This window comes from Chrysemys picta, chromosome 1, assembly GCF_011386835.1.
Source record: "Chrysemys picta bellii isolate R12L10 chromosome 1, ASM1138683v2, whole genome shotgun sequence".
NCBI classification, from domain to species: domain Eukaryota; kingdom Metazoa; phylum Chordata; order Testudines; family Emydidae; genus Chrysemys; species Chrysemys picta.
In genome coordinates, this window is record NC_088791.1 from 90,143,899 (window position 1) to 90,167,570 (window position 23,672).

General features: G+C 46.1%; 1 protein-coding gene across 3 annotated transcripts in view; it reads right to left on the reverse strand.

The window, feature by feature from the left end:
• GUCY2C (guanylate cyclase 2C) overlaps nucleotides 1-23,672 on the reverse strand; it is a 70,882-nt gene that overhangs the window by 28,867 nt on the left and 18,343 nt on the right. For 2 of the 3 annotated variants that reach the window (XM_065562404.1, XM_065562396.1), the window contains 10 exons: nucleotides 19,796-19,913; nucleotides 16,930-17,068; nucleotides 15,350-15,435; nucleotides 14,278-14,389; nucleotides 7,359-7,440; nucleotides 4,268-4,373; nucleotides 3,657-3,719; nucleotides 3,409-3,480; nucleotides 2,396-2,500; nucleotides 1,677-1,763 (listed from right to left, as the gene is read on the reverse strand). In XM_065562404.1, the coding sequence (XP_065418476.1) occupies nucleotides 1,677-1,763; nucleotides 2,396-2,500; nucleotides 3,409-3,480; nucleotides 3,657-3,719; nucleotides 4,268-4,373; nucleotides 7,359-7,440; nucleotides 14,278-14,389; nucleotides 15,350-15,435; nucleotides 16,930-17,068; nucleotides 19,796-19,913 (970 nt within the window). The remainder of the gene's footprint in view (nucleotides 1-1,676; nucleotides 1,764-2,395; nucleotides 2,501-3,408; nucleotides 3,481-3,656; nucleotides 3,720-4,267; nucleotides 4,374-7,358; nucleotides 7,441-14,277; nucleotides 14,390-15,349; nucleotides 15,436-16,929; nucleotides 17,069-19,795; nucleotides 19,914-23,672) is intronic. The other variant, XM_065562400.1, reaches the window with a different exon arrangement.

A 23,672-nucleotide genomic window follows, 5' to 3' on the forward strand; every position in this document is an offset into this window, starting at 1 on the left:
GATAGCAGTTTTCAGGTATCTAAAAGGGTGTCATAAGGAGGAGGAAGAAAACTTGTTCACCTTAGCCTCTAAGGATAGAACAAGAAGCAATGGGCTTAAATTGCAGCAAGAGAGGTTTAGGTTGGACATTAGGAAAAAGTTCCTAATTGTCAGGGTGATTAAACACTGGAATAAATTGCTTAGGGACGTTGTGGAATCTCCATCTCTGGAGATATTTAAGAGTAAGTTAGATAAATGTCTATCAGGGATGGTCTAGACAGAATTTGGTCCTGCCATGAGGGCAGGGGACTGAACTCGATGACCTCTCAAGGTCCCTTCCAGTCCTAGAATCTATGAATCTATAATCACCAAGTGATCCATCCCGTCACCCATTCTCAGCTTCTGGCAAACAGAGGCTAGGGATATCATCCCTGGCCATCCTGGATAATAGCCATTGAAAGATTTACATATAAAAGATTAACTACAGTGTTCATTTAAAAAACAAACCCTATTCTGTTGTTTTTGATACAAGATGGTGCGAGTCTACCATTCTGAACAAACACTGGAGTTTTCCTTTAAGCAGCTTGCCCAACGCCACACACCATAAATCAGCAGCAGAGCTAGGAATAGAATTTAGGGCTCCAAGTGCCTAAATCCCTTCTCTAGCCACTAGACCGCACTTTTTCTCTTGGTAGCCTAAAGCATATATTATGTTAGGCCAGGGGTGGGCAAACTTTTTAGCCCGGGGGCCACATCGGGGTTGCGAAATGGTATGGAGGGCCGGGTAGGGAAGGCTGTGCCTCCCCAAACAGCCTGCCCCCTGCCCCTTATCTGCTCCCTTCCACTTCCCGCCCCCTGACTGCCTCCCTCAAAACCCCCAACCCATCCAATCCCCCCTGCTCCCTGTCTCCTGACCACCCCTCCCGGAACCCCCTGCCCCTAACCACCCCCCAGGACCCCACCCCCTATGCAGCCCCCCCTCCTCCCTGTCCCCTGACCGACCCCCGGGATCCCCCCATCCAGCCCCCCCCCCGTCCCCTGAGCACCCCCTCCCAAGACCCCCTGCCCCTAATCACTCCCCTGGGACCACCCTCATCCCCTTTCGGAATGTGGCCCTGCGAACATGGGTGGAGGACTCAGGAGGAGCAAGGGCAGCCGCGCAGCCGGAGAGAAGCGGCGGTTTCCCCTTCAAAGCACTGCTTCTCTCCGGCCGGCTGCGCAGCCGCCCGGTGCTCCTCCTTAGTCCTCCGGCCACGTTCCCCGTGCTTCTGCCACCCACACAGCCCGCCTGCTCCCCTGCCCCCGCAGTGCAGCCCCTCCCCCCCCACGGGGGGTGCGCCAGTGCTGAGCTGCCCGAGTGCCTTGGGGCCCCCTGTTGTTGGGGTGCCCGTGCCAGGGCACCCTGTCTTCACCGTTAAATCTGCCCCTGAGCCGCGCCGCCCAGCCGGAGCCAGCCTCACTGCTGCGCTGCCAGCACAGCGAGCTGAGGCTGCGGGAGAGAGGGGACAGCAGGGGAGGGGCCGGGGCCGGCCCGGAGCTCAGGGGCTGGGCAGGACGGCCCCGTGGGCCGGATGTGGCCCGCAGGCCATAGTTTGCCCACCTCTGTGTTAGGCCCTGTCACCTATAGCTACCCACTATGTAAGTTTTATAGCATGAGGACAGGTTTATAAATGCTTCATTGCCACTGATTCACTTACCTTGGCAATATCATACATGACAGAGATTTTAAACTCCCAGTCCATGAAGGTGCCATCTGGGTAGGAGATCTTATCATTTAAGACATCCTGGGAGGACAAGAAGGAGACAAAGGGGCTGACTTATAGCAAGGAAACAGCCGGGGAAGGCATCTCTTGGTAATGTTAACGAAGCTCTGAATCACACAGCCTTTTGGCCAATTACTAAAAAGGGGTACCCCTCTGTTTTACTTAAGAAGTACGTAAATTATGACAGACACTGGGTTACTTGGAGGCTAGGGAATGGAATATAAGTTTGTCCTACACAGCAACAACAAAAAGGTGAGAATCTAACTTCTAGCCACTGTGGTTTCCAGTAGCAAAAATGAGCCTCTGTGAATGTTTGGCTACATGAACACTGTGCAAAGCCTAGCAAGACATTCTGACTTGTCTGTCACTGCATCCTTTAATTATGAGAGTGATCCAAAGCCCAGTGAAGTCAATGAGAGTCTTTCCATTGACTCAGGAGCAATGCCAGTTTACACCTGCTGAGGATTGACTCCAGGCAGGAGAAAGGGAGAGGAGCAGAAGAGAAGTCAGGGATATTACTTCAGTACTTCTATGAAGTAATATTACTGACTTCACTTCTGCTCCTCTCCCTTCTCTCGCCCTAGGACCCCGCCGTCTGGCAGGTTAGCATTTCCTTTTACAAACTGGTAAGAGGGGCTTGCACAGTTATTTACCCGCAATGATCCTCTCTCACAGTATTCAATCACCCCAAAGATCATCGTGTCCATCTTCACTGTGCCATAGAACTTTGTCAGGTTGTAATAGTCGATCTGGAGGAGCTAGAGCAAAAATAATGTATCCATTAAAAACAGTGTGGGAGCCAAAATTAAGTCTGATGCTGTGAAGGGGCTCTCAATCCCAGACCCTGATATGATGTGTGGGTTCTCTGTGTGCAGGTGTGTGAGAACCAAAGTGGGTGATTGCTGAAGGGTAGCTCTCATTCCAGAGCCTTCTGATCTAGGAGATAAGGGTGGGGAGTGACTGTTTACTGTATTCCAAACTCCGCTGTCTCCATTATTGCCTCTGCAGGAGAACCTCACAGTTTCACACACTGGACACGGATACCCATTATAAATGACTGAATGTTGCAAATTAGTTAGTAAATGAACAAATAATACAAATATGAGGATCCTGTATGATAGTATGTACTTTGTTCATTTAGTTAGGCTATTGCAGTTTCATTTAAATTATTTATAATACTTTACAATGTATCCGTCCCTAATGTAAAAATGTACTTAGTGTATTTTCTAAAAAACCATGAAGTATTAAAGCCAAATTAAACCCTAATGTAGGGCATAACTCTGTGGAAGTTAATGGAGATGTATTTGTATACACCGGAGATGCATTTAGCCCTTAGTAATAGGAGATTTGACTACAACACTCCACTATTAAATGATTGGTATGAAGTGAGGAAAGAGAGAGCATCATTTTTAGCACTGATTATAAAAATGTGGATTAACAAGGTTCTATCAAGTTCATGAGCGATCTCAGTCATCCTCAAGTTCAATGACTTACAGTGCAGAATCAGAACTGTGCATAAGACCCCCCCCCATAACAAACAGAAGGGTCCTCAGACTACAGTAGCCTGTGGGATGGACACACACACACACACATGGATTTGGGGGAATGGGTTTACTAATTAGTTGCCTTCACTCTGTAGTGTCTAGCTGCTACATGAAACAGTTACCTTGTTCAGTTCTATCTTTTGTTTCTCTGTGAAATTCCCATCATTGTGTTTGAGATCTTTCAGGATCACCACCTGGAAAGAAAAAAACAACTGGAAGGAAACCATAGCAGTTGCACAACAACAATCCGTGCTCCCCTAAACTACTTCTGGTATTTGAGTATATCCTTATCCACTAATAAGTAATGGAGTTATATTACTTTTCACAAGATTTACCAAGTTGTCCTGGAACAGACTAAGGGTCATTTTACCTTCTTGTCATATTTGGCTTGGCGCTGTCTCTGGATTGTGTCACGCCTCTTGTCTTCATCAATCTGGGGAACAAAGAAGACTCATTAGCCAGCAATTATAACATACCAACCCCACCCTGGCAGGCACCAAACTGCAGAGAGAAAAATAATGCCAAAGTATGCCACTGTCTGCAAGGGTGTCTCTCTCTTTAGAGCCCAACTAAATCCCAGAGCATTCAATCACCAGGGTCTCTTCCTCTGATCAATACTATTGGTCTGTGATTTACAGACAAAACAAGGATCAACCCCTTCCTGAAAAGGGATGTCATTTGTGATACTAATGATGAGGGAACCCAATGGAAGAGCCTGAAAAGAAATACCCGGCCTGTTTCACAGTCATAGAAAGAACTTGTACTTGCCGTATTAAGTGGGGAAGTTACTGGGGATTAATCTCATTCCTCTTGTGCACAGTACGTAGCAGGTGAAAAGACAGTGAACCAGTTTTAACAGATAATTCTACCATTGTCAGAGCCCAAGCAGTAGTCACCATTTGTCTAACACTAAACCTTGATAGTGCAGAGACTCTGAGCCCCCACAACCATCCCTCCGTGGGGATATCTTGTTTCTCCTACCTTCAGACTGACGTGGCTTGTCTCATTGGTCTCCAGAGGCAGGATCTTGTCAGGTGGTATGTGAGACCATTTCTTCTGCCGAAGTGCAATATCTCTCCTGTACTTCCTGTGAAAGAAGCAAACCTGTTTAAGATCATCCTATCAAACAACTGGAATCCATACTGCTGAGTGCGGTGGGGAATCTTGGAGTACTAGAGAGAATCCTGCGCACCAGCTCCTGCACTCTCTTCTTCATGCATTCCTGGAGAGCCTGCTCCTACAGCTCCCAGCTTTGAGGCCTGGAAGTGAGAAATACCCTCTCCATCACATTCTCCTTTCCCCCTGATCCTAGGGAAGTCTGGTCTCTCTGAGGTTTCAGCACTATAGATTTGAAGGGGTCAATGCTGGCAGGTTGCTGCCTAATTCTTCACATTTACACCCAGGGGAAGACAATGCAAGTTACTGCAGAATGAGTCTGCAGTAGCTTATACTGTTTACTTTTCTGTGCTATTGAACATCCTCTGAAGGCAATCCCAGAGGCAAACATGGATCAGATGAGCCCCTGGCAGCAAGGCTCTGGCAGAAATGAATTGTGCTATCCAGGAAATGTAGGAAGCCAATGGGGAGGCAGCAGAATGAAGTAAGGTGACTTCTTGTAGAGGGCCTTTCCCTCTGGCAGATTTCCTGATTATACTGGGGAATAATCCTGGGAATTGGGGCATGGAATCCCCTGTCTTTTCTGCAGGAATGTCCTCCCTCAACAGAAGAATTGTAAGAAAACAGGAAAACAATTCATTGGAATTTCCACTCTTCTATGCAGGTTACTCCTGTATAAAAAACATGGGCATCACAGATTGGTTAGTGGAATGCTGGCAAATCCTGAACAGTGATTGGCTGCTGGAGAATGCTCAGGAACACAGAAGATTCTAGGATGCTGACTGACATCAATATTTTATGTTTCTAACATATTTTAACTGCCATTGCGAAGGGGAGAGGGAGGAAATGTCCATTTTTAGCTGTAAATGTTTTTTCTGATTTTAGTCTGGAGTGTTTAGTTGCATTTGAACCATCAGAATTTGCCAAAAGGAGCACCAATCAAAGTGCTAGACAGTTATGAGATCATGGGGCTCTAGTTATATGGGTCTCACTGTATCTCTCCTGAATTCCCCACATGAAACTCTAATAGCATTCAAGAACAGAGAGATATCATAAGGGAGAAATTTCAAGATGGTTAGGAAAACACTAAATTGTGGGAAATTCCCATTTCATAATCTTAACTAGAAAATTCTATGAACTCTCAATAAATAAGGCAACTAATCCCAGTAGAAAAGAAAGATCCATTTGACGTGTTAGTACCTAAGCACTTATTGGACTGGAATGACATTTCCAATGTCTAATACTGGTTTTGTGTTTTTTGAGGACTCTGGATTGATTTGTTTACTTGGAAGTCAGAACTACCCAGAAAAGTATGGATAGTTTAGGAACTCCACACACTGGGTGATATATAAGAAATGATTGGAGCTCTGGTTCATTTTCTTGCCTAATGGATCCCTAGGAGTATTATTATCATCAAGATATAAGACTTACTAGAGCAGGAAATTACTGCACAATGGAAACTAGGGTCAGAAGACCTCAGTTTAGGTAGGCTGCTTGTGGAGCTTGGCTATATTGATGGGAAGAGCGAAATCAGTTATTAATCAGGACATTAACTGGCTGACAAAAGAGAATGGCATTGTCATGTCTCTCTTCTTCCTTGAGAATTATGAGGTAATCCCCTGCACCATCTGAATTCGCTAGGATTGTGAAGTTTGGTAACATTTCTACATGCAAAGCATGTATTCTTTGGGAAAAAAATAGCAAGAATTGATTCTGAGGAATCCCCAGGAATTTCTTCTGCATTGGAAGCTCTCAGAGACCACCGTGATGGGTGTGGCATAAAACTCTAAATGGAATTCAACAATTAATATCTTTGCCATCAATAGATTCATTGGAATAGATTCAGGAGGAGTAACAGCACCTTTGGCAGCAGTACAAAGTGTCTGGAAATAGCCTTTTGTCAAATTTCTGGTAGCTCTTCAACAAATAAACAAATGCAGATTAACTTTATCAGTCTGTTGGCATGTTTGTCCTTAGGTTTGGGAACAATGAGCTCTTCTGTTTCTTGGGTACAGCTGGGCATCCAAGTGTGGACTGACTACATCAACTTGGATTCTTATCTCATGAAAAGTGTTAACTAGCAAGGAGAACACATCACGTCAAAATGACAATGGTTAAAGTGTGCTACCAATCAGGTTTTCATAGAATCCAATTTTCTTGTTGTCTCTGAAGTCCTGTGGAAAAGGAGTCATCTGAGCTACTAAAGGTGGAAGGTCCAGGTAAAATATACATCTCTAAAACCACTGAAAATGACGGTTCTGAGTCCTGTGAATATGAGAGATATATAGATGCACTGGAAATGGGTTGAACTTTTTCTTTGAGAGGATCCTAGAGTGGGTTTCAGTTTCTATTAATCTGATTTTTCCGCCATGATAGAAGCTATACCACAATCTAGTCAGAAAATTTTATCCATAGAAAAAGAATGTGAACTAGCTGCAATGAGGCAAGACAAGTCTGGGAAAATAGTAAGAGATAAAGTGGGTCTAGAAACTGTGGCACCAAAACTTTCTGGTGTTTTTATTTGTGCAATGACACAAGATTGAGTCATCCTTTCAGAATGAACTGTTAAGTCACCAAAAGGGTAAAGAAACATAGTAGAGTAATAGAAAGGGCTAAGTGTGAGCAGTAAGTGAGAAAAAGTCTGAAAGTTGGCCTTGTCCTCACAAAGACACTTGCTAAGTTTGTGTGTGTATGCAAAACAGTGCTTTCTAGTGGGTGGAATAGGCCTGATCATCTGTCACATCTACTACCTGAGCAACTGGATCATTTCTCAAAGCGGAGTGCTGAATACAGGTGCCATGCGTGGTGTCTACAATAGAGTGGCACACACAGAGGGAGAAGCCAGCAAGAGCCTTGCCGATGAGTGGGAGATAATTGGACAGATTTTCAAGGAGATATCAAACAACCCATGCCCAGAAGCAGCAAATGGAGGAGAAAAGAAAGATGAGGCTGGTACCTCAACACCAGCAGAGCGATGATCAGAACCAACACCACGGTCCCTGTGAGTGCAAAGACAGCGATAGTCAGGATGTGCGGCCCTGCAAAGGAGAGAAATGGGAAAATATACAACCTTAGTGAGAACACTGGACACATTGTATTATAAAATATATACCCACGGCCTGATGCAAAGCCTGTTGAAATCTGTGGAAGATTGGCCTCCAGTTAGGAAGGCAGGACATCAGGTCACCAATAAATAAATCAGTCAAGCAGATATGCATGAGGAGTCGCGAGGTGTCTCCCTGCCAACCCCCTGAAACATGTATCTCACTTATAGAAGCCTGCATGATTCCAAACATGATTTTAATCATGTGACTGGGTGATGTTTTGTGACTGGAGATATTTAAGAGTAGGTTAGATAAATCTCTATCAGGGATGGTCTAGACAGTATTTGGTCCGGCCATGAGGGCAGGGGACTGGACTCGATGACCTCTCGAGGTCCCTTTCAGTCCTAGAGTCTATGCATCTATGAATCTATTTTTGAAATGGGAGTATTAGAGCACCAGTTTTAGAAGAACAGGAGTACTTGTGGCACCTTAGAGACTAACAAATTTATTAGAGCATAAGCTTTCGTGGACTACAGCCCACTTCTTTGGATGCATATAGAATGGAACATATATTGAGGAGATATATATATGTTCTTGAGGCTCTGCTACCCTCTTGTGGCTACTGACACTATAGCATGCTAAACAGTATTCCACCACAAATTAATATTGTGTATTCTTCTTAAAGAACCAGAATAAAATTTATGTTGGAGTGTATAGACTCCATCTAGGGATTGGTACGGTGGGTGTTAACACTTTGAGCAATAGAAAAATCAAATGTAAAAGCCCTAATTTTAAGGAATGTCATGGGGAAGAGTAGAGAATTGGATCAGCAGTTGCAAATTACACACTGTAAAAGGGTTGTGTTCTAGTTACTGAGTTTGGTAAGCTTTCTAGAGGAAAGAGGACATAGCTAGCTAGAACAGTTTTGATAGCAGGTGGATGGTGACAGTGACTTAAACTTTGGCTATCTAAAGCCATTCTCTGTTTGAATATATTTGTTTGGAAACTGGCTGGAGGAAGCGTTTTAATCTCTTCGCTTTGGAAGGCATTTATGTTTGTTTGTTTTGCCTAAGCTGCAAAAAATCTGGTTATATCAGAAGTTGGACTTCTAGATTTGCAAGTATTGGTCCCCTGCTTTACTAGGGCTTGCTTGACTGCTACAAATTGAAAATGGTAGTATATGCTTAATCCTGAACTAAGCCTAATAGCTCCACATTTTGTGTTTTCATAGACTTTTGGATGATTCAGGAAGCCTATTGATGGCGCTAAAACATATGATCTGGTCTCGTTACAATGTTTCTACTATAGAGGAACTAAACTCTGTAAAAATGTCAGGTTTCCTATTTTTTGGCTATAAATGACTTCCTGAGGCATTTTCTTAAGGAGTTTGAGGATGGTAGAAGAATGTAAATGAAAACACTACACTCCATGTGACCCTTTACTGCAAATGGACTCAAGATTGGGGGGAACAAATGACTGGTACCTCAGCTTAGCTACATTTGCACAATAACACTTGTCAACAGAGACATGTAGGACATTAGCTTAATGTGCTAAATAACTCTTTTGCCAAATAAGTGCTCATCTGCTCTCCACTGGGCTTTTGGTGCCACTGTGTTCCACAAAACTCTGAATTCTAGTAGTCTGGATTTAAAATCTGATTGAATACAGAAGGAAATTTTGGTCACCAAGAGAAAGTGGTACGTTATGGTTCTGTGGTTCAGACTTGTCCTGGGTCACACAGAGGGTCAGTAGAAAGCTATCAAGAACTGAAACAGAGTCTGGATCCAGCCAGTGGGAGCTAGGTTGAGCTGACTTTTACTGGGAGTCTCCTCTTCCTTGTTTCATTAGCAAAGAGTGAAGCTGAATGCAGGTTAAGTTCAACAAGTGTAACTTCATTAAACCCTGTGCACTGCTCTCTCCCTGAGTCTGGAAGCAACTCAGACAAACTCCACCCATTCCCTGTCCCCTGGTGTGCTGTCAATAACAGTCCCTGTCCCTCCAGGGAACAAGGGCCCTCTGGCTCCAATTCCACTGATCACAATGTACTGATGTCTGAGTTAGTATCAGCCAGTGATAGGGTGTCTATCCCCACAAGGGAGAAGGGGTTGAGGTGGCTAGCTGGGCCAATTAACTGCCCAGGCTGCACCTGGAGGAGCAGCCAGGGAGCAGGGATTAATTAGAGTCAAGGCTCAGCTGGACAGGAACAGGAGCTGTCTGTATAAAGCCCAGAAGCTGACAGTAGCTGGGGGCCACAGAGAAATAGTCTGCAATTGCTCCCTGGGAGAAGGGTACTATGGTTAGGCCTGGAGGATAGGCTACAGCTACTCCTTGGGAGGATGGAGTTTGGGCTGGCAAACCCATAGAGCCAGAAAGGTAGGAAAAGCTCAGGGGAAAAGCAGCAAGGTATGAAATAGGGCATATCTTAGCAAGTGATGGAAGGGTTCCTGATCTGGAACACAGAGTAGAGGGCAGGACCAGTTTCCCCCCTCAGCCACTGGGGAAGTAGCGCAGACCAGGAGGCAGGAAGCAGACTGCCTGGGACAAGTTGTGTTGAAAGATTTTGATGCCCCGGAAGGGGGAAACGCTGAGTGATCTGGCAGAGTTATGAAGAGGAAGCAGGAGCTCTTGAAGTGAGAGGGGGACTGTGGACAGAGAGATGGGGTGGAACTGCAAGAAGGGGTGTTGCCCTGGCAGAGCTAATCCCCAGAACAGCCAGAGGAGGCACCATCTAGTAGTGTGTGAAGTACAGCCATACTGAACTGTTCTCCACCTAAAGCTTTTTGTACACCTTACAGCAGGGTTTCTCAAACAAGGGTCGCCGCTTGTGCAAGGAAAGCCCTGGCGGGCCGGGCAGGTTTGTTTACCTGCCTCGTCCGCAGGTCCGGCCAATCGCGGCTCCCACTGGCCGTGGTTCGCTGCTCCGGGCCAATGGGGGCTGCTGGAAGCGGCAGCCAGTAAGTCCCTCTGCCTGCGCCACTTCCAGCAGTCCCCATTGGCCTGGAGCAGCGAACCACGGCCAGTGGGAGCCGCGATCGGCCGGACCTGCGGACAGGGCAAGTAAACAAACCTGCCTGGCCCGCCAGGGGCTTTCCCTGCACAAGCAGCGACCCCTGTTTGAGAAACCCTGCCTTACAGCTAATTGCATACATGGCACTTTGTTAATATGGAGTTAAGCTTTCTGGCTCTCCACAGCTCATCTCTTCATGCTCATCCACAACATGAGTTTGTGTCCAAAAATCCAAAGGTTAGAAAACCAGAAAATGAGCAGTTCAGGTTCCAGGATTATGGAGGTACTATTGCACAGGCCAAGAAAGCACAAACCTTACAAATGTAGGAAATGCAAAGTTAGGAAGACACCTGCCATGCAACATTAACTCTGCCCCTTTGGTCCATCACAGTACCATTACACTTCAGTAAAGTTTTTACTGTCCAATGTGATCTCTTCCAGCCACACAGAATCATAGAATATCAGGGTTTGAAGGGACCTCAGGAGGTCATCTAGTCCAACCCCCTGCTCAAAGCAGGACCAATCCCCAACTAAATCATCCCAGCCAGGGCTTTGTAAAGCCTGACCTTAAAAACCTCTAAGGAAGGAGATTCCACCACCTCCCTAGGTAACCCATTCCAGTGTTTCACCACCCTCCTAGTGAAAAAGTTTTTCCTAATATCCAACCTAAACCTCCCCAACTGCAACTTGAGACCATTACTCCTTGTTTTTTCGTCAGGTACCACTGAGAACAGTCTAGATCCATCCTCTTTGGAACGCCCTTTCAGGTAGTTGAAAGCAGCCATCAAATCCCCCCTCATTCTTCTCTTCTGGAGACTAAACAATCCCAGTTCCCTCAGCCTCTCCTCATAAGTCATGTGCTCCAGCCCACTAATAATTTTTGTTGCCCTCCGCTGGACTCTTTCCAATTTTTCCACATCCTTCTTGTAGTGTGGGGCCCAAAACTGGACACAGTACTCCAGATGAGGCCTCACCAATGTCGAATAGAGGGGAATGAGCATGTCCCTCGATCTGCTGGCAATGCCCCTACTTATACAGCCCAAAATGCCGTTAGCCTTCTTGGCAACAAGGGCACACTCATAGACTCATAGACTTTAAGGTCAGAAGGGACCATTATGATCATCTAGTCTGACCTCCTGCATGATGCAGGCCATAAAAGCTGACCCACCCCTTTCCCTTAACTGTTGACTCATATCCAGCTTCTCGTCCACTATAACCCCTAGGTCCTTTTCTGCAGAACTGCTGCCTAGCCATTTGGTCCCTAGTCTGTAGCAGTGCATGGGATTCTTCCGTCCTAAGTGCAGGACTCTGCACCTGTCCTTGTTGAACCTCATCAGATTTCTTTTGGCCCAATCCTCTAATTTGTCTAGGTTCCTCTGTATCCTATCCTTACCCGCCAGCGTATCTTCCACTCCTCCCAGTTTAGTGTCATCTGCAAATTTGCTGAGGGTGCAATCCACACCATCCTCCAGATCAGGGGTCGGCAACGTTTGGCACGCGGCTCGCCAGGGTAAGCATCCTGACGGGCCGGGCCAGTTTATTTACCTGCTGATGCGGCAGGTTCAGCCGATCGTGGCCCCCATTGGCCCGGGACGGCGAACTGCGGCAAGTGGGGGCCGCAATCGGCCGAACCTGCCGCATCAGCAGGTAAATAAACTGGCCCAGCCCGCCAGGGTGCTTACCCTGGCGAGCCGTGTGCCAAACGTTGCCGATCCCTGCTCCAGATCATTAATGAAGATATTGAACAAAACTGGCCCCAGGACCGACCCTTGGGACACTCCGCTTGATATCGGCTGCCAATTAGACATGGAGCCATTGATCACTACCCGTTGAGCGCAACGATCTAGCCAACTTTATATCCACCTTATAGTCCATTCATCCAGCCCATAGTTCTTTAACTTGCTGGCAAGAATCCTGTGGGAAACCGTATCAAAAGCTTTGCTAAAGTCAAGGAATAACACATCCACTGCTTTCCCCTCATCCACAGAGCCAGTTATCTCATCATAGAAGGCAATTAGGTTAATCAGGCATGACTTGCCCTTGATGAATCCATGCTGACTATTCCTGATCACTTTCCTCTCCTCTAAGTGCTTCAGAAGTGATTCCTTGAGGACCCGCTCCATGATTTTTCCAGGGACTGAGGTGAGGCTGACTGGCCTGTAGTTCCCCGGATCCTTCTCCTTCCCTTTTTTAAAGATGGGCACTATATTAGCCTTTTTCCAGTCATCCAGGACCTCCCCTGATCACAGTGAGTTTTCAAAGATAATGGCCAATGGCTCTGCAATCACATCTGCCAACTCCTTTAGCACCCTCGGATGCAGCGCATCCAGCCACATGGACTTGTGCTCATCCAGCTTTTCTAAATAGTCCCGAACCACTTCTTTCTCCACAGAGGGCTGGTCACCTCCTCCCCATGCTGTGCTGCCCAGTGCAGCAGTCTGGGAGCTGACCTTGTTCGTGAAGACAGAGGCAAAAAAAGCATTGAGTACATTAGCTTTTTCCACATCCTCTATCACTAAGTTGCCTCCCTCATTCAGTAAGGGGCCCACACTTTCCTTGACTTTCTTTTTGTTGCTAACATACCTGAAGAAACCCTTCTTGTTACTCTTAACATCTCTTTCTAGCTGCAACTCCAAGTGTGATTTGGCCTTCCTGATTTCACTCCTGCATGCCTGAGCAATATTTTTATACTCCCTGGTCATTTGTCCAATCTTCCACTTCTTGTAAGCTTCTTTTTTGTGTTTAAGATCAGCATGGATTTCACTGTTAAGCCAAGCTGGTCACCTGCCATATTTACTATTCTTTCTACACATCGGGATGTTTTTTTCCTAGAGCCTCAATAAGGATTCTTTTAAATACAGCCAGCTCTCCTGGACGCCTTTCCCCCTCATGTTATTCTTCCAGGAGATCCTGCCCATCAGTTCCCTGAGGGACTCAAAGTCTGCTTTTCTGAAGGCCAGGGTCCGTATTCTGCTGCTCTCCTTTCTTCCTTGTGTCAGGATCCTGAACTGGACCATCTCATGGTCACTGTCTCCCAGGTTCCCATCCACTTTTGCTTCCCCTATTAATTCTTCCTGGTTTGTGAGCAGCAGGTCAAGAAGAGCTCTGCCCCTAATTGGTTCCTCCAGGACTTGCACCAGGAAATTGTCCCCTACATTTTCCAAAAACTTCCTGGATTGTCTGTGCACTGCTGTATAGCTCTCCCAGCAGATATCACGGTGATTGAAGTCTCCCATGAGAACCAGGGCCTGCGATCTAGTAACTTCTGTTAGTTGCCGGAAGAACACCTCATCCACCTCATCCCCCTGGTCTGGTGGTCTATAGCAGATTCCCACCACGACATCACCCTTGTTGCTCACACTTCTAAACTTAATCCAGAGCCTCTCAGGTTTTTCTGCAGTTTCATACCAGAGCTCTGAGCAGTCATACTCCTCTCTTACATACAACGCAACTCCTCCACCTTTTCTGCCCTGCCTGTCCTTCCTGAACAGCTTATATCCATCCATGACAGTACTCCAGTCATGTGAGTGATCCCACCAAGTCTCTGTTATTCCAATCACATCATGTACACCACAGATCAACTGTGCTCCACAGAGTACAGCAAGGCTCCTAGCAGTATATGAACAGAAATGATAATTTGAAGTTGTATTGGATACACAGAAAATGACAGGTTTAGTTAGGGTAGGATAAGGGACTGTCATATTCTCAGCTCCTATTGACATCCCAATGGCAGTTAAGATTGGGTGGCCACATTGCATAGTAAGTGTTATCTTAATGGTGCATGAGCCCCCTCCATTATGAACCAGTTTTAGTAGGTATCTCACCGGTGCTTGGAATGTCATTAGGCAGCTTCCGGTTCTTCCAGCTGAAAGATGGGCTGGTAGTCATTGGTTCTGTCTTATTCTGATGAGTGTCATACTGCAGGAGGGTCTGGAACTGTGAGAGAATATAGAAATGAACTTCGTTAATAGCTCTCACGCTCAGTCCCTTTCCTTTGCTTTATCCTCCCATAATGCACTACACAACTTCCAGCAAAATAGACTCATGTCCTCTGCTGCAATGATGTGTCCCTTCCAGCCTGGGTCATGTTTCTGTTTTTCATATTCTGCCTGTATTACTCCTCTGTCCTTCCCAGAAGTGCAGCAGTCCCACAAAGTCTGGTGTTTTTGACTGCATCAGTCTACCAAGTTATCAGGGTGACTCATTTCCTCACTTGCCTCATTGTGCTGCTGTGAAGGGGCATGCTCTCAAAATGGCAGAGAGGAGATAAACAAGTTCCCCTGGGCCTGTTCAACACCAACAAGGCACACCTGCAAGGCTTGTTCTGCCTGGAGTGGGGGGGAGCTTAAAAGGGAGCACTTGGCCCAGGATGGGGCAGTGAACAGGATGAAGGCTGCCCTGTCTCTGAAAGCCCAGCTAGGCTCACACAGAGAGACAGCAACAAGCTTCACTTCTCCCAAAGCTGCACAACTGAGCCTCAAAACAACATGCCCATGAGGAGGGGCTGGAGATAGACCCCCATCTAGACTAAGCCCAAAGAGCTGACCCAGGAAGACTGCCTGAGTCCCAGGTCACCCTTACTTTTCTTTAATTTCCCATGGACTCCCATCTCCCAGAAGGGAAGAAAGAGAGGAGAAGACTTTTCATTTGTTTATTTGCTCCAAGGATCCCTTGGGCAGCTGCCAGCAGGATGAGAAAGACAGTACAAGGACCTGAAGTGGGGTCTGGGAGGGGACTTGAAGGGACCCCTAGCCCCCACACCTGCACACAGACAGCTCTAGTACACCTCCATTTCAGCTCTGGCTATCTCTCTTGTCATAGTCACACTCTAACTCAGGGCCTCTAGTTCCCCTCTCACAGATCACCACAGAACACCTTCTTAATGGAATTACATACTTGATAGGTATCTACTGATGTATACAATAGAGACAAATTGACATCAAGATCTCCAAATTCATCCAGGGTCACTGGACCCAGTGCACCTGTGGACACAAGGAACAGATCAATGAAGGAGCCTGGCACTTTCCCAAGAAGCATTAACGTGACAAGAAGAGAGGTGTAAATTAAGAGACTTCTGATGTTAGGGTTTTTCTTCCCATTAACCTTCTGCATCTACACAACAGCACCCTTCTTAGCACCCACATCAGCTTATTCAGCCTCTGCTTCTCCCCTATTTCCATACTATTTTTGCTTTAAAATAGGAGTTTGAAATTGGTAAAGGAGTAGATCTGACAATACTGAAGAATGAAGCCTCCCTAACCACAGAAAAGATACAACTCATGTAGCAACCAGTCTGTTTTATTTCCATACACTGATCCTGCCAATGTGCCTTCAAGGGACCATCTCTAGAGGTGAGAAGGAAACTCTGATTCTATCCTTGGTCTCAAAGTCTGTTAACAAGGAGGGAAATACAGAGATAATTTATGTTCTTTTCTACTGGCTTCACTTGGGCTAGATTTTCATCTTTTGAGGGATAGCTTTTTGGGTCTAATAACCTTGTGTACCTTGCTATTTTAACCATACTTTTTCTTACCCTGCTGCTTTCTTTCTTATGGTGGGGAACGCATACATTCCATAACTCAGGATATGTTAATGTTACAGACTAAGGATTTTAGGGTGTAATCTTCAAAAGCACTCAGTGTTGGCCTAATTCTGCTCCCTCTGAAGTCAATGGTGAAATTGATGCTGATGCTTTCTTGGCCAATGTTAGCTGTGGCTGAACGTTATCTACTATACATACTCCCCACACTACCATCCAGGACAATGACAAAAGAAGAACTGGCTACATTTTGGGGGATGAAGCTTAGAGATGGATTTGGTTCAATGTTATGTATACTTCATCCTCATCCAACCTTGTGTCTAGCCTAAAATAAAACCTGGATGCCAGTCAGATGACAGGGAAGAGTCTAATGGACTCTGCAACCCACTTGGATGCCTCACAATTACACATCCTTTGGTCCACCCAGGCAACAGTCCCCATATAGAGAATTCAGACCTCTATACCTACATCAGAAAAGCACAATGTAATAAGGCCAGGGAGCTTAACATATGTCATCCTATTCTGTGCTGACCAGGGAGTGCCCCTCCCACTATACAGGAATATTCCTCCTAGGTCATTTCTGTACCCTTTACACCGCCAGACCAGTGTGAAGAGCCTGCAGCCCAGGAGAGATTCTGGCCCCCAAACACTTCGGTCCTAATTGAAATTTATAAAATGTTTCATTTCTTATTTTGTATGTGATGTATATGGAGGGGGATTCTCTGTGTGTGGATATTACTTAGTCTGTTTCTTCAGTGCTGATTATCATAGTATATTTGGAAAAATCAATTGAACAGAACAAGAGGGAAGACAACTCATTGCAGAGTCTGAACCCGTTCAGCAGTAAGGGGACTTCCCCTCATGCCCACCTGGAAAACAAACTCCCTCTCCCCACAGTCCACTCAGTGAGCTGTTGCTCAGAATTGTACTTGATTACCTTGAAATGTGATGTTCCGAAACTGTTGAATGAAATCAGCGGGACTCCCAATTGGCTGTTGGGAGAGCAGAAGTTTCTTCAGGACGTGTCCAAATAGCAAGACTCCATCCAAATAGCCGACAATATAGTCATTATTCAGCTAGAATAGGGGGGAAAAAGAAGTTGGCAACACAGCCTGTTTGTACCTCCATCCAAAACTGCAGCATAGTTGGGGGTATCAGCTCAGGAGAAACTTCAGGAATGGAACAGCAGAAGCTGCTGCAGATCAGAGTGAGGTGCATTGGTAGTGGTGTGTGGGGGATCAGGCTTGGAAAAATAGGATGCTGCAAGGTGGGATTGAGATGTATAAGCAGAGTGAGGTAATGGAGCCACAGGTCTGTAGTAAGAGGGTACTGCAGGTCAAGATTAAGGTGCAGTGGCAGAACTGGGGAGGCCCTAGGACTGGAATAGCAAGAGGTTCTGTGGGTCAAAAGTATTTTCCACTAGACACCTCCTGACAACTGTTCATTTCTGAATTTTCCATGCCTTGGGTTTAGTTCACTAGTCTATAATACTTGATGGCGCCTCAAAGGTTTCTAGAAGCCTGCAGGGGAGACTTGGTGATATTAAAGGTACATAAGGCACTGGTCCTGCCTGACTTTTTGCTGATGCGACCCAGATAGCAGAAAGTTGACCCGGAAAAGAAATGCTGTGGCATAAGCTCCAAATAACCCTGGATCTGCTGTGACATTGTAGATGACAAGCCCCAAATGGGCAGAGCAAGGGCACCCATAAAAAAAAATCACTGAATTACCTTTCATCAGAGTTTATTCTGTTGTTCTGCACCAGTACCATTGCACTTATCCCCAGGGGCACAGGGGAAGGCAACTAAGCCCTGTAGCTGTACTGCTCAGCTAGAAACCTGTTACAAGAGGCTCTTCCACCTCCAAATCCCCCATTTATTCTCCCTTTGAGAGCAAGGTGCTTCATCTCTGTCTTCCCACAACTCCCCCAATCACAATTCCAGACCCTTCCTTTTTCCCTCGCTTCCTCTGTAGTGTAGCAGAGTTTCTGTCTCTCAGTCCTTGTTTTCCCCACAGTCTGTGTCTCTGAAACCTGGCCACTGCTCCTTTTCCCTCCACAGCCCCACCATATCTATAAATCCGGCCTGAATTATGTAGTATAGCTACTCTAGAAAACATCTGATAGACTTTACAGTCACCCCAAAACTTGAGGTACAGTCCATATTTTCTGCTCCTGAGGGCATTCTGTGCCAATAAATTAAAAGTTCTGTGCATGATATATTAAAATTCTGCAAATTTTATTTGTCAAATAAATGTGGAGACTCCAGCATGGCATTGGGGAGCACAGGCCACTGGCTGCACAGAGGTGGGAGATCACTGTGCAGCTCCACCTAACCTCCCCTGCCGTTCCCCCCACCCCCAGGACACGGACTCAGCGCTGAGGCTGCATCCAACCCTGACACAGTGCAAGGACCAGGCCTGCCCCAGAAACACCCCAGGGTCCTGCCCCTCGATGCCAGGTGCACCAGCTGTGGGCAGGCAGGCTCAGCAAGGGAGGATCAAAGTGTGGAGGGGCTAAGTATGGGGGGATCCAGGTGTGGGTTGAGAGGGTTCTGTGTGGGGCAATCTGGGTGTGGTGGCTCAGTGGGGGATCTGGGTTCGGGGGCATTTGGATGCACAAGGTCTTGTTGTGGGGTTCTGGATGCAGTGGTAATAGGACTCTCCCGGGGGGTCCAGGTAAAGGTGGTTGGTGCTCAGCAGGGGGGTCTGAGTGTGTGGGCACGGGACAGAGCTCAGCAGGGCGGGGTCTGGATGTGGGGGCTCAGTGGGGGGTCCCAATGCTGGGGGAGTGGGGTTCAGTGGGGTTGGGATCCAGGTGCAGGTGGTTGGGGCTCAGTAGGGTGGGGATCTGGGTGTGAGTGGCTCGTCAGGGTGGTCCAGGTGCAAGGGGAGGGGGCTCATCAGGGGGTTCTGGGTGCGGAGGGCAGGGTGAGGTTCAGCAGGAGAGTCTGGGTATGAGAAGGGTCTGGATGCACAGGAGTTGGATGGATGGCTGAGCAGCTCCCTGTACAGTGATCCCTCCCCCTGCAGCTGAGGAGCAATGGGTGCAGGAAGTGCTGGGGGAGGAGGGAGGGTTGCAGAGCTTCCTACAGCCAGTGGAGAAATCTGGGGGTGGGTCTGACCTGGCCCCAGATGCCGTGCAGGAGAGGAGGAAGTCCCATCCTCCCCAGCTCACCCGGGACTAGCAGCTGAGCCTGGCGCAGGGTAGGAGCCACCAGCTGTGTCTTCCCCAGTCCTGCCCCCACCCCACAGTGATTTACCACTCTGCTGGCTGCCCTGGGCACCTGAAACATACTGCTGGGGAGGGTCAGGTGACTGTTTTTGTGGCTTCCCTTTGCTTCCCCGTCAGAAAGTCATTTTTCTGTGGGGAAACAAAGAAATCTGTGGGGGACATAAATTCTGTACATGTGCAGTGGCACAGAATTCCCCCAGGAGTAAAAATTTTCACAGCTCTCTCCCAAGTCCCATAAATTAGACACTTGCAGGCCAATTAAAAGCTTTGAACTTAGTTTGGGCCTCATATTGTAGCACAACTGTCTTGCACCTTTGCTTTGTGATGCTGTAACCGTACATCATGATGCCACATTACAGCAGGAGGATGAGAGGTCATCCAGCATCGTCACACTGTCATGACATGAAGAGCTAAACATTCCTATACCACGCTGCTGTGTTGCAATGTGATTAATTTGTTTTGTGGGATGAGTACAGTCAGTAGCAGCCTTTTTTTTTTTTTTTTTTGGAACACTCTTGTGTGAATACAAGTGGGCTGGATGAAATGATCAGATATGAAATAATGTGGTTACCAGGTGTTCTTCTGTGGAATCTGTGGAATTCAGTGTGTAACTGGGTGGTGGCAGCGTCAGGACAAGGACTTTCCGCATATAACTGTCTGATTTGGTGTTGTTCTGAAAGTACATGTTACTGCAAAAAAAAACCACAAGTGCTTCAGGGACAATGATAGCAGGATTAGGGGAAACCTCCAGCTCTGCATACCTAGAGAGACCTTCCCCCTCTTCCCAAAAGGAACTGTTGATTAACAGGTTCACATGGTGATTCTCAAACTTTTTGACATTGTAAATCACTTTTCACTGTGGTAGATACATCCCCTTCCATTGTTCACACTATCCCTGTGGCAGCTATAGTGTTTAGCTACACAAAATGGTAATATTGGGACGGATCTGAAGACACCAGATAAAAATAAACACATATGCCTAAATAGATTCTATTGCCCTGCTTTGTTTCTGTGCTGTTTATTTTCTCTCCCTGCTTGCAGCACTTTACACGTAGAGAGACTGAGTCCCAGATCCAAAATGCTATCTAGGCTTCTAACTTTTATTAAAATCAGTGGAAGTTAGGAGCCTAAATACCTGGGCCTGAGTCTCTTCTTGGTGTCTGAAGACTCCATTACTACAATCTCTCCAGATTACCTGTCAATTTGTTTTTGACCTCTGATGTATTTACTATCCCACTAATTTTGGGGTCCTTTACAAACTTGATCGCAGCAGAATTTACACAAAAGAAACACTTGGCCAAGAAAGCTATGAAATAGCTATGCAGGGTGCAGAGAAGGGCTGGCTTGTTTTTCCTTAGTTTAGTGAGCTAAAAGAGTTTGTGGAAACCATCAAAGTTTGGTGATGAGCTAGCACTAGCAGGATAGACCACTGCTTGAAGATGGCTGCTACTTCGCTTCATGACAGAAGCAGCTCCGCAGACCATCTGGAAGTGCTCCACAAACCACAGTCTGAGAACTGCAGTAAGTGAGAACCACTTGCTGAAAGCATCACTGAGGAGATTGGCTATAAGTAACAATAGGAAGGGGCAGTATTATATAATTGTATTTGATAGAGTTGGATTGCTAAAAACTCCTTTTGTGAATCTCATCCCATAACCCACATTTGATTGCTCATTCTTGTCTTTTTAACTTTCAGTATGAATTTAGTGCCAGAATAAGAGCTTTGGAGACCAAAGTCCTCTCTTTAGCCCAAGCACAGGAAGCAGCAGCAGCTTCCCCACCCCCATATCCACTGCCCCTGTCCTTAATAATATCCTCAGACTGCACCTCTCACCCTGAAGGGATCTCAAAGTACTTTACAATCAGGCTTGGACTGACCAATGGGGAAAATTCCCTGGAGCCCACAGGATTTAGTAGCTCTGCAAGATTCCTCCTAGCAGTGGCTGACTTAGTTCTACAGATCAACATGATCTATGCTTAAGTCCTGGCTGGCAACAGAATTTAAATCCACAGAGCTATCTGGGGAACTCCACCACTAGAGAAAAGTGGGGCCTGACCCAGTTACCCTCTGTTGCTTGTTTGGATTACCATACTTTTGTGTTTGTATATGAGAAGGCCTGATCTCAGACATCCCATAAACTACAGGGTTATGCGAAAATCAAACACAAGCAGCAATGAATGGCAGGAGGGCGTCATGGCACTGAGGCAGCTGGCCCTGTCAGAAGACCACATGCTGCAGCAACTGCAGTGGTGGCTCCAATCCTCCTACTGAAGGGAGAAAAAAATCATCTCATCCCAGGCAGAGTGGAAATTTAGTCTGTGCTATCACTGCACAGACCGCCCTATCTGTAAATATTTATACGCACGGTGGTGATGCGGGGCCATGTATAAATGAATTTATTTTCAAAACACCTCTGTAGAAGTTGTCTATATGGCATCGGCAAAGCACATTAGAAGGGTGTGATTTGTAAAATGCTTTAACTGCCCCATGTCGACCTTGCTGGCATGAACTAAAAGATACTCAGATCGTGTTAACATAATCCTTTTAGCTTGTTCCAGAAGGGTCTATGCAGGGCAGTAGGAGCACAGTTCATTGAAGCGCTTTATCAATCACACCCTCTAACGTGCTTTGCCAGTGCCATGTAGACCAACCCTTAGTGACGTGCCCAAGGTCTGTGGCAGAGCCAGGAATGAAGCCCAAGTGTCCGCGTCCAAGGAGCGTGCCTTAACCAGGAGCACATCTTCCTCCCTAGTCTGTTCTTTACATCTATATAAACACAACACCACTGAAAAATAGGCAACTGGGTGGGGGAGAGAGGCAACCAGTTTCAGACACCACTCTGCACGCTAATGAAGGCAGGGAAATTGTGGCCAAGGACACAAGAGCATCCCCCTGATCTTATGGAAAGTGTCATAGGATCCTTGATGTCAACACAATGCTTATAGGACTCCATGTTTTAAAGGTGTAATCTGAAAACCACACACACCAAGTGAACTGCAGGCTACTTCATGTATTCCCTTTGGAGGAGGAAAGATTGAGTTGAGCCTGTTGGAACTTTAACCTGTGATTCCAAGAGGTGTTTGAACCTAGATCTTAGATTACTAAACTATTCCTTTAGTGCCTCAATCCTGACCCAGAGAGGCCAGTCTAGGATTGAGAGGCATTCAGACTCGATGGTCCTGGGGATTCTTGGCCTCTTTGAGGCTACCACTACTGGAACCAGTTAGTATGGTGAAAACACCTATTGTCTTAGTGATATTGAACTGAGATAACCAGTCCATTTCACATAGAACTGTAACCAGTGAAAGGCTCCATAACCCATTCCTAATCTGAGTTTTCCAGTTTCTTTGCCTGCTAGCCATGGCATGGACCTGATTGGAACTGGTGACTTATAGTCACAGGATATTTAGAGTACCATGAATAGTACCCTGTTCTGTAATATTTTCAATAGCTCTTACATCATTCTAACATCCATAATAAAAATTTTGTCCTATACATAACATCAAAGAGATGGTCAATATACTACTGCTACCTGATTTCCTTCAGATTTATATATTTATGTCCGAGCTTAGTATGTTTCAAAGAGGGATATAATCCTAGGGAAACCCTGAAAGACCATTTCTCTCAATGCCATCAACACTTATTGACAACAACTCCCTTTCCTGTTATTGCAAATATGTGTTTGAGTGAAAACTTCGAGGCTTCCAGCTGCTGTTCCATCCTGTAATGAAGTCAGAATCTTGCATTTGTGAAATCCTATTGAGATCACTGCTGTGGAGGTCATTGCAATAATCACTTGGTAATAGCCTCTCTCTCTCACTTTTATATATGTCTGACAAACTGGAAGATCAGAATAGCAAGAAAACAATCCAGGGGCTAGAGGAAATGGTAAATGTAGGGAAATTTTTAAAAAATCCCATGTGTCATTTGGCCAAATTCTGCAACTAACTAGAACTGGGTAGGAAACAGTTTTCCTGTCCTGTGAGAAATTTCATGATTTTGAAAAGCTTCCCATGCTACAGTGGGAGGAAACTGAGACCTTTGAAATTTTTTCTGTGAAAAATCAGAATTACCAACTATAGAATAACCAATGGCCTAGTGATTATGGCACTCACCTATGATGGAGGAGACATGAGAGACCTAGGTTCAAGTCACTGCTCTGCCTAATTCAGAGCAGAGACTTGAACTGTGATCATCTACATCCCAGCTGAGTGCATTAGCTGCCAGGCTATTCTAAGGTGGATCTCTCCTGTTGAAGCTGTTCCACTTCATGTAAGTTAAATATTCATTGGCTCAGAAAGAAAGACTGACTCTATAGCCCCATGGTTAGGGCACTCACCAGGGATGAGGTAGACCTGTGTTCAGGTCTCTGCTCTGAATTAGGCAGAGCAGGCCCTAGAACCTAGATGTCTTATAGCTCCTGCATCCTAAGAGAGTGCCATAACCA